The sequence below is a fragment of the Ammospiza nelsoni genome, chromosome 11, assembly GCF_027579445.1.
Source record: "Ammospiza nelsoni isolate bAmmNel1 chromosome 11, bAmmNel1.pri, whole genome shotgun sequence".
NCBI lineage: Eukaryota > Metazoa > Chordata > Aves > Passeriformes > Passerellidae > Ammospiza > Ammospiza nelsoni.
In genome coordinates, this window is record NC_080643.1 from 209,859 (window position 1) to 225,565 (window position 15,707).

At 38.1% G+C, this 15,707-nt stretch overlaps 2 protein-coding genes across 2 annotated transcripts in view; one reads left to right on the top strand and one right to left on the bottom strand.

Annotated features, from left to right (window-relative positions):
• FGD5 (FYVE, RhoGEF and PH domain containing 5) overlaps positions 1-15,003 on the top strand; it is a 74,772-nt gene extending 59,769 nt beyond the window's left edge. Inside the window, exons 15-21 of the mRNA XM_059480254.1 lie at positions 1,918-2,017; positions 4,112-4,249; positions 5,338-5,440; positions 7,783-7,913; positions 9,597-9,725; positions 11,389-11,537; positions 12,268-15,003. Of these exons, the coding sequence (XP_059336237.1) occupies positions 1,918-2,017; positions 4,112-4,249; positions 5,338-5,440; positions 7,783-7,913; positions 9,597-9,725; positions 11,389-11,537; positions 12,268-12,304 (787 nt within the window). The 3' untranslated portion in view covers positions 12,305-15,003. The remainder of the gene's footprint in view (positions 1-1,917; positions 2,018-4,111; positions 4,250-5,337; positions 5,441-7,782; positions 7,914-9,596; positions 9,726-11,388; positions 11,538-12,267) is intronic.
• The window catches only part of LOC132078221 (uncharacterized), a 100,715-nt gene that overhangs the window by 84,337 nt on the left and 671 nt on the right, over positions 1-15,707 (bottom strand). The window lies entirely within an intron of this gene.

A 15,707-nucleotide genomic window follows, 5' to 3' on the forward strand; every position in this document is an offset into this window, starting at 1 on the left:
TGAGCTTTCATGCAACCAGTCAAATATCTAATTAAGACTATGCAAATTGACATAATTGATTTTACTTATCAGCATATGGGTGTTATTCCCACATTTAGTCACTAAAAATTGCTAATTACTTCCTAGATATTTTTAATTGAGTGGAAAAGAGGCTTAAGGGGCCAATTAGATACAGACTTTTGCTATGTTGTCCTTCTTACCTGTCTTTCCTAAAGTGGCTTTAATTTCCACCACTGTATAGGCCATGATTTCCTTTGTGTTTCTTTTGGATTTTTTAATCATATATTAATTCTCAAGTGAAGAGAAATTCCATTAAAGAATTAGCAAGACAAATGTTTAAATCAGGAAAATCAGGACTTATTTTAGTGTTTTCTAGCCAGTGAACATGATTTGTCTGGAAGGTACAGACATCTTCAGATTTCTTAGAAAGTGTAATTTGACAGGTGGTAACTTTGGTAGTAATAAGGAGTGACTAGGCTAAATAGAGCTCTGAGCAACCTGGTCTAGGGAAGGGTGTCCCCACCCATGGCAGGCCCATGGCATGAGATGATCTTTAAGGTCTCTTCCAACCCAAACCATTCTGGGATTCTGTGACTAGTAGTCTTACTCTTGACAGAGGTGATCTCCTGTAACTTAGCTCCTTCGCTTCCAGAAGAAGCTACCCCATTTGTAGTACATACACTAGCTCAGAGTTTCTGCTCCAGGCTTGTTGAATTTTGCACAGGCTGATGTTTGTCAGACAAAGGCTTGTGCTTATAGTGCAGAGGGATACCAAGTCAAAGATCATCAAGAAAATCTGGAAATCTGATATTTCCTTTCCTCTCTTTTTGTGCCTTTTTTTTTTTTTTTTTTTTTTTTTTTTTTTTAAGACCATAAACACAAGTTGTTCTCAGATGTCATGTTTGGTGGTCTTCATGAGGACAGTGTGAGGAAATCACAGCTGAACAGCAGCTGGCAATGATACCACTGCTAGTTTTTACAACAAAGGCTAGTGGGTAGCTTTAATGTGAGTGGCTGGTATGATCTGGAAAGGGGAGACCACACTGAGTTGCATTCTCTCCAGTGTCAGGCTAGAAACCGCTAGAGCTGTGCAGAGTTTCAGATGAACAGGAAGTGCACAGTTTGAAATCACAGCAGAAAAAACAGCTAAAACAGGATACCTCACAGCTGTAACACAGCAAATGCATCTGTAAAATAACAGGAACCCACCCTGCTGGTTTTTGCGGATAGTTGGACTAGCAGGCAAATGGGAAGTGCTCGCTGGTTTGCCTTGTCCACAGGGGGCATCTAGGGGCCAGTGTGGAGAATTACTGGCCTCCACGGGTAACTGCAACTCCAGGGAACACCCAGCTTCCTTCAATAATTGCTATCCTGGCTTCTTCTGTTCCAGGAGACAGGAGGCTGTCTGTGAAGAAGCTAAAGGAAAATTAATCATTCATACCTCTACTGTGGGCAATACACTTCTGCATTTCCCTATATTCAATTCACCTAAGCAGCCCACTATAGAGATGGGCATAAACATGCTTGTTTTGAGCAGCCCCTGTATGCCAACACTCTATGCACTAGAGTCCCTAAAAGATAGGCCAGACAAGGACAAAAAGACAGGACAAAAAGAGCCACTTCATATTGTCCTGTGTGATCCAGGATTGAGCAGCTTATAGCAAAGCCAGAGACTACTTTGAAAGAATTTCTGGGTATTTGGTTCCTTCTCAGTCACAGTCCTAAGCATGGAGCTACACTAATCGTCACTCTGAATATGTCCAACAGTCAATTTTGTTCCTGGTCAGAAAATTACAAGTTCAGTGCCGTTGTGGGGAAAAGCAAACATTCATGAAGTGAAACTTTCCTCCTCTGATCAGTTTGTTTCAGTCCCTGCTGTACATGGCATTGACTGCTCTGCTGTATTTCATTCCCCAGCTCTTGCTCAGAAAGGGATGACTGGTACAGCTGCATCACCAAACACATCCCAGATGACTGCAAAGCTCACAAGACTTCGACTTTCCACAGTAGCGTGGAGGTAAAAGGAGGCCAAATCTTTCAATACTTGAAAAGGGAAGGGAGAGAAAGACAGAGACATGAAAGGAGGAGGGTTGAACAATATGGAGTTCCTAGTAGCCATACATTCTATTTTCATTTAAATAAGCATACCAAGCTTGAACAGTGAAACTCATCACAGCTCATGGGCCACCTCTGAAATATTAATCACACTCCATACTCTATGGCCTTTGCTTCTTTCTTCTGGAGGAAGATTGTTTTGTCGTAACAACAAACAAGTAGTTATTTGGTTCTATTAAAAATAGCTACAAACTTCACAGATTAAAAAAAAAAAACTACCCATTAATTACACTAATATCATATACACAATAAAGTCACTATCAGTGCAAACCCCACCAGCAATATTGAAATTATACCAGTGCAATTATGCATATTATTATCTCATTATTTTCAGTTATTCTACTCCTAGTTAAAGAGGCAAAACCTGCATCTGATAAAAATTTAAAAAGCTATTTTAGATTACATAGAGCCCCAGTTTTACTAAATACAGAAGAGTGCTGGTGAGGTCACATCTGGAGTGCTGTGTCCAATGCTGGGCTCCTCAGTATGACACGTGGAAACCTTGGGAAGAGTCAAGAAAGGGCAGCAAAGCTGATAAGGGACTGGAGCACCTCAGATAGGAGAAAAGGCTGAGAAAGCTGGGACTGTTCAGCCAGGAGAAGAGAAGGCTCAGGGATCATCTACTGTATGAATACCTGGAGGGCACAAAGAATAAGAAGCTGGGCTGTTCTCAGTGGTGTCCAGTAACAGGACTAGAGGCAGTGGCCACAAACTGAAACACAGGAAATTTCTTTAAACAGCAGCAAACACTTTTTCACCCTGAGGGCGACTGAGCATTGGCACCCAGGGTTGCCTGAGGAGGTTGTGGAGTCTCCATCCTTGGAGATGTTCAGAAGACATCCATACACGGTTCTTGCCAACTGCCACTACATGGCTTTGCCTGAGCAGAGTGGTTGAACCAGGTGACCTTCAGAGTTCCTTTCCAAATTCAACCATTCTATGAATTGTTTTTTTAAGACATCAGAAAGTAAAAAATTAATTCAAAAACAAATCGGACTTGTTTTTCTGGCCTGTATTCGAATCTACTTTCAAATATTTCACAGAAAAATAATTTGAAATGAGTCAGTTTAATCTAAACCAAATCCTTTTTCAACAAATGAAACAATAATTTATTTTGCATCTCTGCCTCTGGTATAAGCTTGAATGCGCGCATTGAGAAACTTGGAGGAATTTGATTTGTCTGTGTTTAGATCCTGTGTGTCGGCAGAAGCCTAATTTCCATACAGGAAACAATCCTTCAAAAGCACAAAATTTGTCCTACTTGTGCAAAATGCTGAGCAGTTGTGAAATCACAATGGGGCATTCATAATACTTTGGTGCTGAACCTGAAGTAGCACACCTTGTTAGCTTGCATTTAGTTCCACACTGATTGTGGCTCCCTGGGCTTGGAGCAAAGGCACCTGAACATCACTGCCATGTGATGCATTTCAAGAACTAGGAACAGTAAATACATTTTCTAAAACTGCTTACACATACTGAGATCAACCAGAAAGCATGGATCAGATTTGGAGTGGGGTAAATTCATCTTTGGCTCTACTGTTTTCTTTATCCTCCCTTCCCTTATCACACAGCTGTCCCAAGGTGTAATGACAACGAGCTCAGGGGCTTTTTCGATTTAAGGTTGTAGAGCTTGTTTTGGATATCATTTCAAAAGCTGCTAACAAAAAGATGTTTTTAAGTCATGTTCCTACCTGCAATTTTCATATGCAATTAGTCAGATACTTTTCTGATGTGGAAGAGTGTCAGGGCCTGACCAAAAATAGGTTTATGTGGATTTTTACCTTTTGTGACTCGCTTTAACAGCAGTGTGTGCTAGTCTTTCAATGCTGAAGCAGCTGTATGCCACTTATAGAAGTGCATTAAGAATGAGAAAATTTGGGGATCTTCGTAGGTGAAGGTAGACTGAAATGAGAGAATAGTAAGTAATGCAACAGGGCTGACTAAGTGGACTTAGGAAGTGTGGATGCTTCTTCATTTATTCTTCTTTGATTTTAAGCTAAGGGAAAGGCTTGGAATACCCTTGGGTGAGAGGCCTCCTACACTGGTGCCCGTGTCCCATGTCATGATGTGCATGAACTGTGGCTGTGACTTTACCCTCACTTTGAGGCGACATCATTGCCATGCCTGCGGGAAGGTAAGAGCTGTGCCAGCTTCTCAAGGGGGTTTTATTCACACCTCTAGGACACTGGAGGCCGCTGCTGTAACCTGAAAATTTGTAGCAACATCAAAATGACAATTCGACTTCTAACAGAACCAGTGAGCGCTTTGCTAAATTAGCTAGTTAGGTTTCTACTGTTACTAGAAGGAATAACAAAAGTAACTTTTCCTTAAGGTCAAATTACCTCCTAAAGGCTAGTTGTTAAAGGCTGACAGGATAATTGTTTTTGAGTGCAGCCCTTTTATCTAACACACAGCTAGCTCTAGAGACAATGAAGAAATCGACTAAAAATACAGCCTCTGTTCTCGACCAGAGCAGTAGCACAACTACTCCATGTCCTGTCCCTAGTAACAGCTGGCAAAATGATCTTCCAAGGAAAGTGAAGAAACTCAGCAGCAGAGCATGGTTCAATCGGTGACTTAAAGGGACTGTTTCCTCTGTGCTCCAAAGAACTATTGCCTTTTGCCCTAAAGCTCAGGGGATCTATAAGCTTTCCTGGTTTTATCCCTAGACCTCTGACTAAAGAGATTTGCCTGTATACATAAAACTGCAGTCCTGTTTTAAACCACTGCTGTCTTTTAACCTGATTTTAAAATTTATTTTAATAAAACCAACAGCAATTTTTGATAGGATAAAAAAGCGTTTAACTTAATCTTTTTTCCTAATTCCACTGAGAAAATCAATCTGTACATACACAGGGTTTGGAGGAGCACACAAACTTGTTTAAGAAAACAATGTTACTTACAAAGCTACGAAAACAGAAGTCATATTAAAGAGGTCTTTCTGTGATTCAGTGGTGGGAAGGTGTAAATTCCTGGAGAGAAGGACACAGCAATAGCGTGCAACCAAATACAGTGACCAATTCTGCTTGGCTTGCAACAGTGTAAAGCTACAGCAATCACATTTCAATCAGCAGGCGTTTCCTGACTGCCACAGATTCAGGCGAGAGTCATGTCTGGTCCACTATCCAACTTCCTCTCCCAGCCAGCTCAGGGTATTTGTTTTGTATGTGCATATCTATAAACTTATATTGTATTTATGTGCCTCTCCTCTTGCTGAAACAGATTGTATGTCGAAATTGTTCAAGAAAAAAGTACCCTATGAAGTACCTCAAAGATCAAGTAGCCAAAGTCTGTGATAGCTGCTATGTGGAACTTAAGAAAAGAGGTAAGATTCCTTCATTCTTGACAAAACTGACAAATCTATTTCCTACTTGTATAATGGGGATGATTTAGGACCTGCCTTCTAAATTGTGTTTTGTTAAATAGTACTCCTCATTTCAAGTTTGAGGCATGTGTACTGAGGTTCTGGGAGAGCCAGGCTCTATAGCAGCTAAAACTGCTTAGTGAGCCATAAAATCAAGTTTAGCAAAGTGTTTTTTTCAGACTGGAACAGAGGAAACTTAGGTTAGCTCCACAGAAGAAATTCTTTGCTCAGAGGGTGATGAGGCACTGGCACAGGTTTCCTGGAGAAGCTGCAGCTGCCCTGTCCCTTGGAAGTGTTCCAGGCCTGGTTGGACCGACCTTGGAGCCACCTGGTCTAGTGAAAGGCATCCCTGCCCATGTCAGGGGATGGAACAATGTTGGAGAATTTTGCTCAGAAATGGCTTAAAAGGCAGCTGTGAGGAGCAAATTCTCACAGCCTGTTTCTGTAAACAGCTAAGTTCTCAAGTCTGTCTTCAATAACATGGAGGCCTTGAGAACTTTCATAACAGGGTGAGAAAATAAATCTTGGATTCAATAACAAACCACAGGTATTGAAAACAAAAGGAGGGGTTAGTGTTTGTTCTGTAGCCTATCGTGAGCTCGAGTTTTGCAATATGTATGAGCCTAATTAACACAGTTATAAAAACCTGCATTTTGGATCAATAAAACGGAGTCGATGCTGATCAACAAGGATGGGTCATCTCCCTTCGCTTTCAACAGAACAAGATGAAATTTAAGGTCTCTTCCAACTCAAAACATTCTGGGATTGTATGATTATAAGCCAGTTCTGTGAGACCTCCCTTAGCCTTTGGATAAACCAGAATAATGATAAAAACAGTGTCCTACGAGGAGCAGCTGAGGACTGATTTTGCCTCCTTTGAAGATAAGGAGTCTGGAAGGTGCTCTCGGAAGCTTCCTGAGGAGGAGACATGGAAACAGTGGTGCTGATCTCTTCTCCCTCTGCTCCAGTGACAAGACACATGAGAAAAGTTCAGCACTTCAGCAGGGAAGGCTCTGACTTGATATGAGGAAACCTTTATTTTACCAGAGGGTGGTCAAACATTGGAACAGGCTTTCTAGAGGGGTAGTCTATACCCCCTGCCTGTCAGTGTTTAAGAGACATTTAAACAATGCCCTTAATAACATGTTTTAATATTTGGGCAACCCTTAATTAGTCAAGCAATTGGACTAGATTGTTGTAGGTTCTTCCTAACTGAACTATTTTATTTTGTGACGTAATTATAGGTGATAACTATTCCCTGTCATTTCCAATTAATTATCCATTAAAATAAAACATGTCTTTGTGGTTCTTCACTGTCCTCATCCATGTTGTTGCTTTTACAAAAAGCAAAGTGCAGAGTCACTAAGAGATGCTTTACAAGGCAAGTTTATCTAGCTATAGATGAAAGTATGAATTCAAAGCAGAAGAGCTACTGCCTATCTAGAACTTTGTATTATTATCCTACTGTATAAGTCTCTTCTGATTTAAGTACACATCCAAATAAAAGACAAAAGGGGGTGAGGGGTTACAGATATATGAACAGAGAGTGAACAGGAAATAATTTTCTTGCACAACTACTCATGTAGATAGTCTCTAACAGTAAGCTTACTACATTGCCAGGAAAAAAGGCATGGACAGATGAAGCTTTGTTTTTTCCCTTCTGATTAAAGAAATTCATGCTAGCCAAGAAAATACATCAACAGATGCTGTCACAACAGCCAAAAAAAGCATCCCCAAGCCAATGTGTGTCCAGAAACAGTAACTAAGATTTGTGCTAAACTAATGCTATGCTTTACTAAGAGCTTTCAAATAATGTGTTGCCAGAAGTGAAATCATGAAGATATTAACTCGGACACATGGGCCTAATGGAATTTTCAGATACAGAATAACTGTCTCCCATGTACAACTCAAAGATAATGAATGGTTCATACAGAAAGAATGTTGCATTAGTGAATCTATCCTGGAAAGGTGTTACAGAACATAAAGGAGAAAGATGTCAAAACCATTTGCTTAATGCTCATTTTAAACAAGAAGAAAACAAGCTGTGTTTTGAGCTCTGTCAGCTTTCTTGCAGGCCTTTTCAAAAACTTTAGGTTAGTACCATTAACTGAGGGTGCCATGGAACCCATTCATCAGACTTAAAAAGGTTATTTGAAAGAAAGGCTGAAGTAAAAACTGTGTGTAAAGGAGGCATTGCATGTTCCATAGTTATTTATATTAGTGTATCATGTCTCTACCCTAGCCTGATATATACCAACTTATCCATTTCCCCCTTCCCTTTCTGAATTTTCTTAATCTTGCAGAGCGACCACTAAGTGTGAGCTTCCCTCCAGCTTCATCTAGGTGTTCAAGCAGTGCCTTCTCCTCTGTTTTCCACAATATTCATTATTCATCTTTTAAGAAACAGAAGAAAATCCCTTCAGCTCTCATGGAGGTAGGAACCAAGCTGCCTGAGAAAGGCAAAGAACTATAGAAAAGTGTGTGCTCATATTTCAGCTGCTATGTTTTTAAATTATACTGTGTGCAGTGGGCTCAGTACATGCCTTGGTTTACTTTCATCATGCAATTTCTTTTTTTTTTTTTGCTTTTCACAGTAGTGTTCACAAAAATACTCTGAGCTCTGGAGATACCACAGAAGTGTCTTGAGCCCACTGAGAGAGTGGGAGAGTATGGTACTTTAATTTGCTCATCAGCCTATAAAGTCTTGAAAAAACTAAAATGCTTTCAGGGCACTACTCAGAACAAGAGGGCAGATCAACAGAGCATGATATACTGGTCATCAGTTACCTTTCTTAATAAGGCCCTTACTTCTGAAATCTTTGATTTCAAGAGAAATAAAATAACACTTACTTAGGAAATAGACTTAATTAGTGAGTAGTCCTTGGCAGCCAATTCAAGAGCATGCATGTTTCACCAGGCACTTCCCCTCCAGTTCAAACAAAACTATTTCAAATCAAATGGGTAAAATCTTGACTTCGCCAATGTAAACAAAATTTCCACTAATTTCAATGGGGACATGATTTCTCCAATTGTGTTAGTATTCTTTCCAGGAACAAGGTGCCAATCATGTTGATGACTGATTCTAGGTAGTTAAACTGCCCACTGAACTTGAGTACAGTAAGGCACTCCCATTTCTGCAGGCATTTATCATTGTATTAAAGAGACTAGGGTGCAAACATTTTGCTGAACTCATTGTGCAGTCGAGACACTGCACAATTTCTTGAGGTTTGTTCATGAAACCATGCCAAAGATACAAGCACGTAATACAAACACACAAATTGAGTACTAAAAGAACTAGCAGGCAGAATTTCAACCCCATGAGGAAAAAAGCATCACCTTTTTATCCACAGGGAAGCAGCACATCTTTATTAACAAGAACTATCTCACAATAGCATTACTCCATGTCCTGGAACATTTCTGTGCTGCTGCAAAACACTGCTATTTTAATTCTCAATCATCTCTTGTATCAGTGTTACAAAAGCTGCTTTTGAATCTATGTCCTTTGTTTCCAAATCCAATACTACTATAGTTTACTGCTGTAACAAATGATGCACACTGCATTCTATGTGTGCATGTGTATAGTTCCATCTACTCAAAACCTGGATTTTTGAGAACATTAAGCCTTCAGACTTCAAAATATTTCTATAAGAGGAGCAAGTCTTCTCAGAAATATTATTTCAAAAATGAAACCAAGTCATTACCAAAGCGATTAACATAAATTAATATAAAAACATAACAAGACCCTATATATACCTACGTCTTGAAAGTGTTCAGCTACAAGACTCCACTTCTGGAAGCATGTACTTTTAAAATATGAAAAGCACCCCAAAGCCACCAGATGTGGAAAAAGGGACAAGTTTGGCTTTTCAGAAAACAACTGTAATCTTACTGACCTCAATAATAACTCAACTGCATATTTTCCATTGGAGTAACTGAGAATTAAGTTTACCTATAAATATTCAAACAGTTAAAAAGAACAATAATAGCATGCTTATATTTTTTCTGTATCAATACTTTTAAGGTTTCACTTAGTGGTTGGTATGATGCAAACATGCATAATCAAGAGGGGGAAAAAACTTTACTGTTACAAATCCTGATTTCTCCTTCTGTGCTCCAGGTGGCAGCCTCAGGAGAGGGAGCTACCATAAGTGGTTACCTCAGCAGATGTAAGGGAGGCAAAAGACACTGGAAGAAACGCTGGTTTGTTATCAAAGGCAAAGTCCTCTACACCTACCTAGCAAACGAGGTACTGTGTAATCTGTCTTGAAATAGTTTTCTATCCGAGACTCCTTCTTTGCTTCCTACAGGCAGGAGACCAGTAAATGGGAAAGGTATAAATGGTAGTTCTTCCAACTACCTGCTACTGAGACCTGGTCCTAACAGACTGACTTGGCCACAGTCCTACCTGGACCTGTCACATGCTGCCCTTCATTATTTGATTTCTTATTATTCATACTATTTTAAATTGTCAACCACTGGGAACCTTAACATACATATTTACACCTAAAGACTTCAAGATCCTTCCATATTCTCTGGTGCACTTAGTAACTGTCACATATTTTGTAGAGGGAGAGTACTATGATCCATTTTGGGTGGGGAGGAGGATCTTGTAGTTTGGCAAATATAAATAAGACATGCTTGTCCAACTAGCACCAACAGAGAAAGACAGGAGGCAGAAGTGAGAACAATGCCTTCTGTGTTGGCCTGCAAGCTCTTCCTTACAGTCAAGGAGGCTGGGTATCAGCTAGATGATTTTTATGTATTTTATCCCTTTTCTTATTATATAATAGCTGTAATACAGATGAACTTGAAGTGTGATATAAAGTTTGGTTATAATTGACAGATTTCATAAGTAAAACCATAAAAATTCATTTGCTCAAATAAAGGATATAGAATACAAAAACCTGTCAAAGCAATGCTTGGTACTTTAAGCCTTTAGAATACTTTGCAAACATCAGATATTTAAACTTGAATTGCCACCACCCCTGTGCTGGTTACATGAAGCAATGTTATCCCCTTTAAACAGATGAGGCGATTGAGTCACAAAAGGATTCATGGCCAAAGCCAGCAGTTCAGACCATTAGCATCAAATTCTGTATCCAACACAATTGCCTTATCTCTTTTAACCTTAAAAGTGATTATTTCTAATTTAGCAATAGGAAAAAAGCAATAATGGGTTACTTTACATTCCTAGGCTGCAATTTATCTTCTAAAAGCAGAGACAAAGGCAGTATACACATATAATCTACCTAAATGTAGTGACCAAAAACTGCAGCTATCAGTAACAGCTTAACTGCAATTTCATTAAGGCTTATGGTTTTCTTTGACTCGTACAAAGCTGTGTCTGCCAAGCTAAATTCATGGGAGTAAATTAATGATTAATTGCATTACTAACTAGGAAATTTCCAAGCAGCCTTTTGGAAAGCATGTGTGCAGCTTGAGAAAGAGCAGATTTCTAAAAAAGTCACTCATGCTGTGAAAAGAAATGACAAGGTACCAAAAGAACCACTACTTGCAGCCAGCAAATAAAAATGATTGAAATAAACATAACTGGAAGTGAGTCTCAGGCTTTCAGAACTGCTGCTGTACTCTTAGTAATCTCAAGTTTGTCTCCTGGACCATAATGTCAAAGGCAGCCATTAAATGAATGGCTAATTTGACCTTCATGGCCACATGGATGATTATGAAGAACTGGACTTTGAGAGTGTTCAAGACTCAGAGTAGATAAAACATGTGCAGTACACAGGCACCGCTCCTGTTTGGGTTAAAAGCCATGTGTCCAGCAGAACATCCACACTACTGCTTTTGCAGAACTGTCACAGAGGGGTTGGATCATTTGCTTTTCAGAAAGAGCCCTCAAACTGTTACAAGCCTTCTCTCTACATTTTGGTTCGCTTCTTCACTTTCAGGACAAAGTTGCTACAGAAAGTTTGCCTTTGTTGGGTTTCACCATTGCCCCAGAAAAGGAGGAAGGAAGCGTGGATACAGTTTTTCATCTCTACCACAAGCAGACCCTCTTTTATAGCTTCCGAGCAGAGGATAACAATTCAGCACATAGGTATGGGGATAGACTTCCACATCAGCCAGTGAGCTTATGTGAGGATTTGTCCCTCCTTCACTTCAGAACACCTTTGTAACAGATGAAAAAACAGCTTTCAGAATTTTGATTAAGCAAGATTGCATGTGACTGGCCTGACTGACATTAAAAATCTACCTGGTGCTTTTCAGTTCCTTCAGGAAGGAGAATTTGCTCCCTTCTGTAGGTAAAGAAGAGACTGAGCCTCAGGAGTCATAGATAGAAGTCTGTCAAAAGTGATTACTGTAGAAAAACCTTCTAATTTATATGTTAAATTTACCCATTTCTTAGTTTTCTCATCCACAAATAATTGTTTGGATTTCCCACTCTAATGTTACAGCTTTCACATAATAAGATAGCCACAAGATTTGTAATAAAAACCCAGCACCCCAAGACACACAAAAAAAGAAATTAGTATTTATAGGAGGTTTTGTTGCTTTAAATCATACTTTGCCATATTCATCTTTCCTATTCTAAGACAGCACTGACTTTGAGATTTTACAATAAATGACTGATCAAGATTGTACTAGAAAGCAAGAGTCCCAGTACTCTGCTCCCCACTTTAATCACAGAACTATTGTTCCTCATTAGAGCTGGGATGGAAAATATAGTCTTCTTCAATGCTTTATGTTCTTAAAGTACTTATTTTTGTTAAAATGCAAAAAAAAAAAAAAAATTTGTATGTACCATTTTTCTTTCCTCTACTTTTTAGGTGGATTGAAGCCATGGAAGAAGCATCCATATTATAGCAGCTTTCACTCAATGAACTTGGAATAAATTCTCAGATTTCTATACATTTCCAGCAACACTCTTCTGACTTACAACATTGAACAGTGTATTTCAGGCCCGCTGCCCCACACACTGGATCTGAACTGTTTCCAACTTGCTCTTTTTCTTCCTTCTTACATACACATTGTTGCAAATGAAAATATCAAGATAAGAGATTATTTATGGTGATCTTTATGTCTGTGCAAGTTCAACCTGTACTATAAGCTTCCCTTCTGATCCCACAGTAAACTAAGTTTAACATCAAGACCTGGAAATATTGACTACAGTAAGTAACAGACTCAGTTTTACTTATTCCAGAGCACTATTGTATCTCATTGTGTTGGTTTTGATGTCTACTGTGACATGAGAAATAATGCAGTAAACGACAAACGATCATTTAAAGCACTTTATCATTTTTTATTGAACTACAGCCTCATTTTCTTCATGTTTCTAAGGAGTTCTGTGGCCTGATTTATTAACTGTCCATTAACAAGCACCAGAATGAAATTATGCCCTGCGTATTCTAAATTGCTTCCACAGAAAATGATGGAAAACCACAATTTACCTGGTCTACCAACACTTCTCTGTGATCCAACATAGTTACTTACTATCAATTTATAATTTTACACAAATCACCATATAATTTACATTAAAAGTTTAGTTTCATATCACTGCAGTACTTTGAAATGCACTCCAGTAACTCTACAGAGCCAGATGCTGAATTATATCTCTCTAAATATTTCAGACTCAAACCCAAAGGTTATTTTTAATTTATTATTAAACTACAGACAGTTTTTATTTAACACATCTACCTAGTAGTGTTAAGATTTTTATCATCTATTTAAATACTGTATCTTTATTTTCAAAACTGTTGTTTCTGCTGTTCTTGTCATGAAAAATGTCATCAAAAGTTGGTCCACATAACCAGCACAGCATTTGAAATATGCTGCGTGGACTGAAATGCACTTGTCTGAACCTGCTCTGCTCGAGTAATTTGGAATTCCTGTGGCCACACCTGTCCTATGTCAGACTGCTGTGGTGTTTTACACCAGCTGAGGATATAGATCTCCAGAGTTTGGGGGTAGGGTTTTTTGTTTGGTTTGGGTTTTTTTGTTGTGTGGGATTTTTTTTGTTGTTTTGGTTTGGTGTGGGTTTTTTTTTTTTGGTTTTGTTATTTTGGTTATTGTTGTTGCGGTGGGGTTTTTTATGTTTTAGGTGGGAGTTTTTATAAAGAAGATTGAGAAGTGATATTCTAATCATTGCAATACAGTGATTTTGTCCTCAGTCATAATATTTAACTGAGGAACAGAATTACATCTATGATTAAAATATATCTTTATATAAAAATAACATGTTCAAGAATTTACTTACATTAAATTATATTGGTGGGAATTTTTATTGCTTTTATTTTTCCCTTTCTTCAAGGAACTTAATGGAGATCTGAATTTTTGACCCTAACAATTTTTTTAGAATTTTCCATATTTTTTAAAGGTCTATAATATATATCAAATGGTAAGGTAGGTCAGTTTATCACCAGGATAAACAAGCTTAAAGAAACAAATACACATCTACCACTAAATAAAAAGCTCATTTTGGGGTTGGTTTTTTTTTTATACATCTGACTTTGACCATTCCATTAAGCATATATTATCATGTGCAAACAGAAACCAAGAATGAAAAAAATAAAACTTTTGTATTCTTTAATTAATGGATGAACAGCAAGGTTAACTTTGTTTCATGTAGAGCCATGGCCTTGCTACCAATACACTGTAAATGTTTATCCTCCCTTGAAAACATTTTGCACTAACAAGAAAAATAAGACAACATTGAATACAGAGCAAGATCTCTAACCATGGTCTGAAACAAAACAAAACTCACTAGAGAATGACAATATTATGAAGATTTAGGTGCTGACATGTAGTGACTGTTGTATGAAGCTTTCAGCTGGAAGCAGGAAATAAACATGAAAATATTTTGTAAAAAATAAGATACAGTGCTATTAAACATTGGTTAAAGTAATGTAGAGAAATAAAAGAGCAAAACGTAACTGCAGTTCTACAGGCCTTTCCTTTACACCATTATTACCTTCTATTAATTCCAGCTTTGCAGTTTCAGTTACTGTTAATAGACACTTGCCTATTGAACAGTTCTCTGACAAATAAGAAAAAATATCAAATCTGAAGATGGTACTGGAGGCCTTCTGGTAGAAACAGGATTTATACCTAATTGATATGATGACATGTTTCAATCACACTGATTTACCTTCTGTAAAGCCCACCTACTTTACTTCATCTTGACTTCAGTTACAGATACAAATGGTCTCAATGCAGCATAAAGAGGAAAAAAAAAGAAAATGTCCTCACAATTTCAGTCCTACTGTTAACTGAATTTGAGAAAAGCTAATAGGCACCAGAGACAGAAATTTTAATTTCAGAGTTATTCAGTAATCACCTTTTAGAAAATGCTAACATATTATAATAGGGGTGTATACTCAGTTTACTACCTGACATTTACTTACACAGCTTTTTCTTACTAATTTAATGCTAATATTACTCCTTTAAAACAAAATTTTGTTCCATGTCTTCACAAATACGATAAAAAATTTAGTACTAAGTCACAATGTACGAGCTGCTCAGCCAACACCTGGGATCAAGCTTCTGCCATTTCTTGTTTCAGAGTTCTTCTTTTTGTTAATTGATTTATTTAAAAACATTAAGGTTATTAGTTAATACCTACAAATAATATTTAGACCTATTTTACGGTATATGCCTAGTTAAAAATCTTAAATCTTAAAAGTTATTAAATTCTTTTTCAAATCAAAGTACAAGTCATTTGGAGATGGAGAATACCAACATGACAAGAGGCTGTACCACTTACTCAAGCACTGCTGGTCAAGACCTTGGACTGCTACCCTTCCTGAGCTGGTTCTCTGCTGCTTTTACCACACAGCTATGAATACCAGCCAGGCTTTCCTATTTGCATGCTGCTTTGATACAAAAGCAGTAAAAACTATGCTGGCTGTAACAACATTAAGTGAATATAACTGCTTGGGAAGGTGAAAGAAGGAGACAATATTCAGTGAGGGGAAAAGGTATTCCTTTAAATATTAAGGGAAAAAACACTAGTCTAACTCCACAAATAACTTAGGAACATAACATACAAGCTTCTGTGTATTAAAAGCAGTGTGATTCTTCAGCCTGGGTAACACTGTGACACCACTTTTCATCAAATTCTGACAAGAAAGTTTCTAGACTCCAGGGAATCGTGGTATGAGGTCAAAGGTAAAACTTGATGATCATGGAGGTCTTCCCCAGCCTTAATGATTTTATGTAGTGATATTTTTCTGCAATCAACAAAACCTACAGCGGACAGCAAACTCACTTT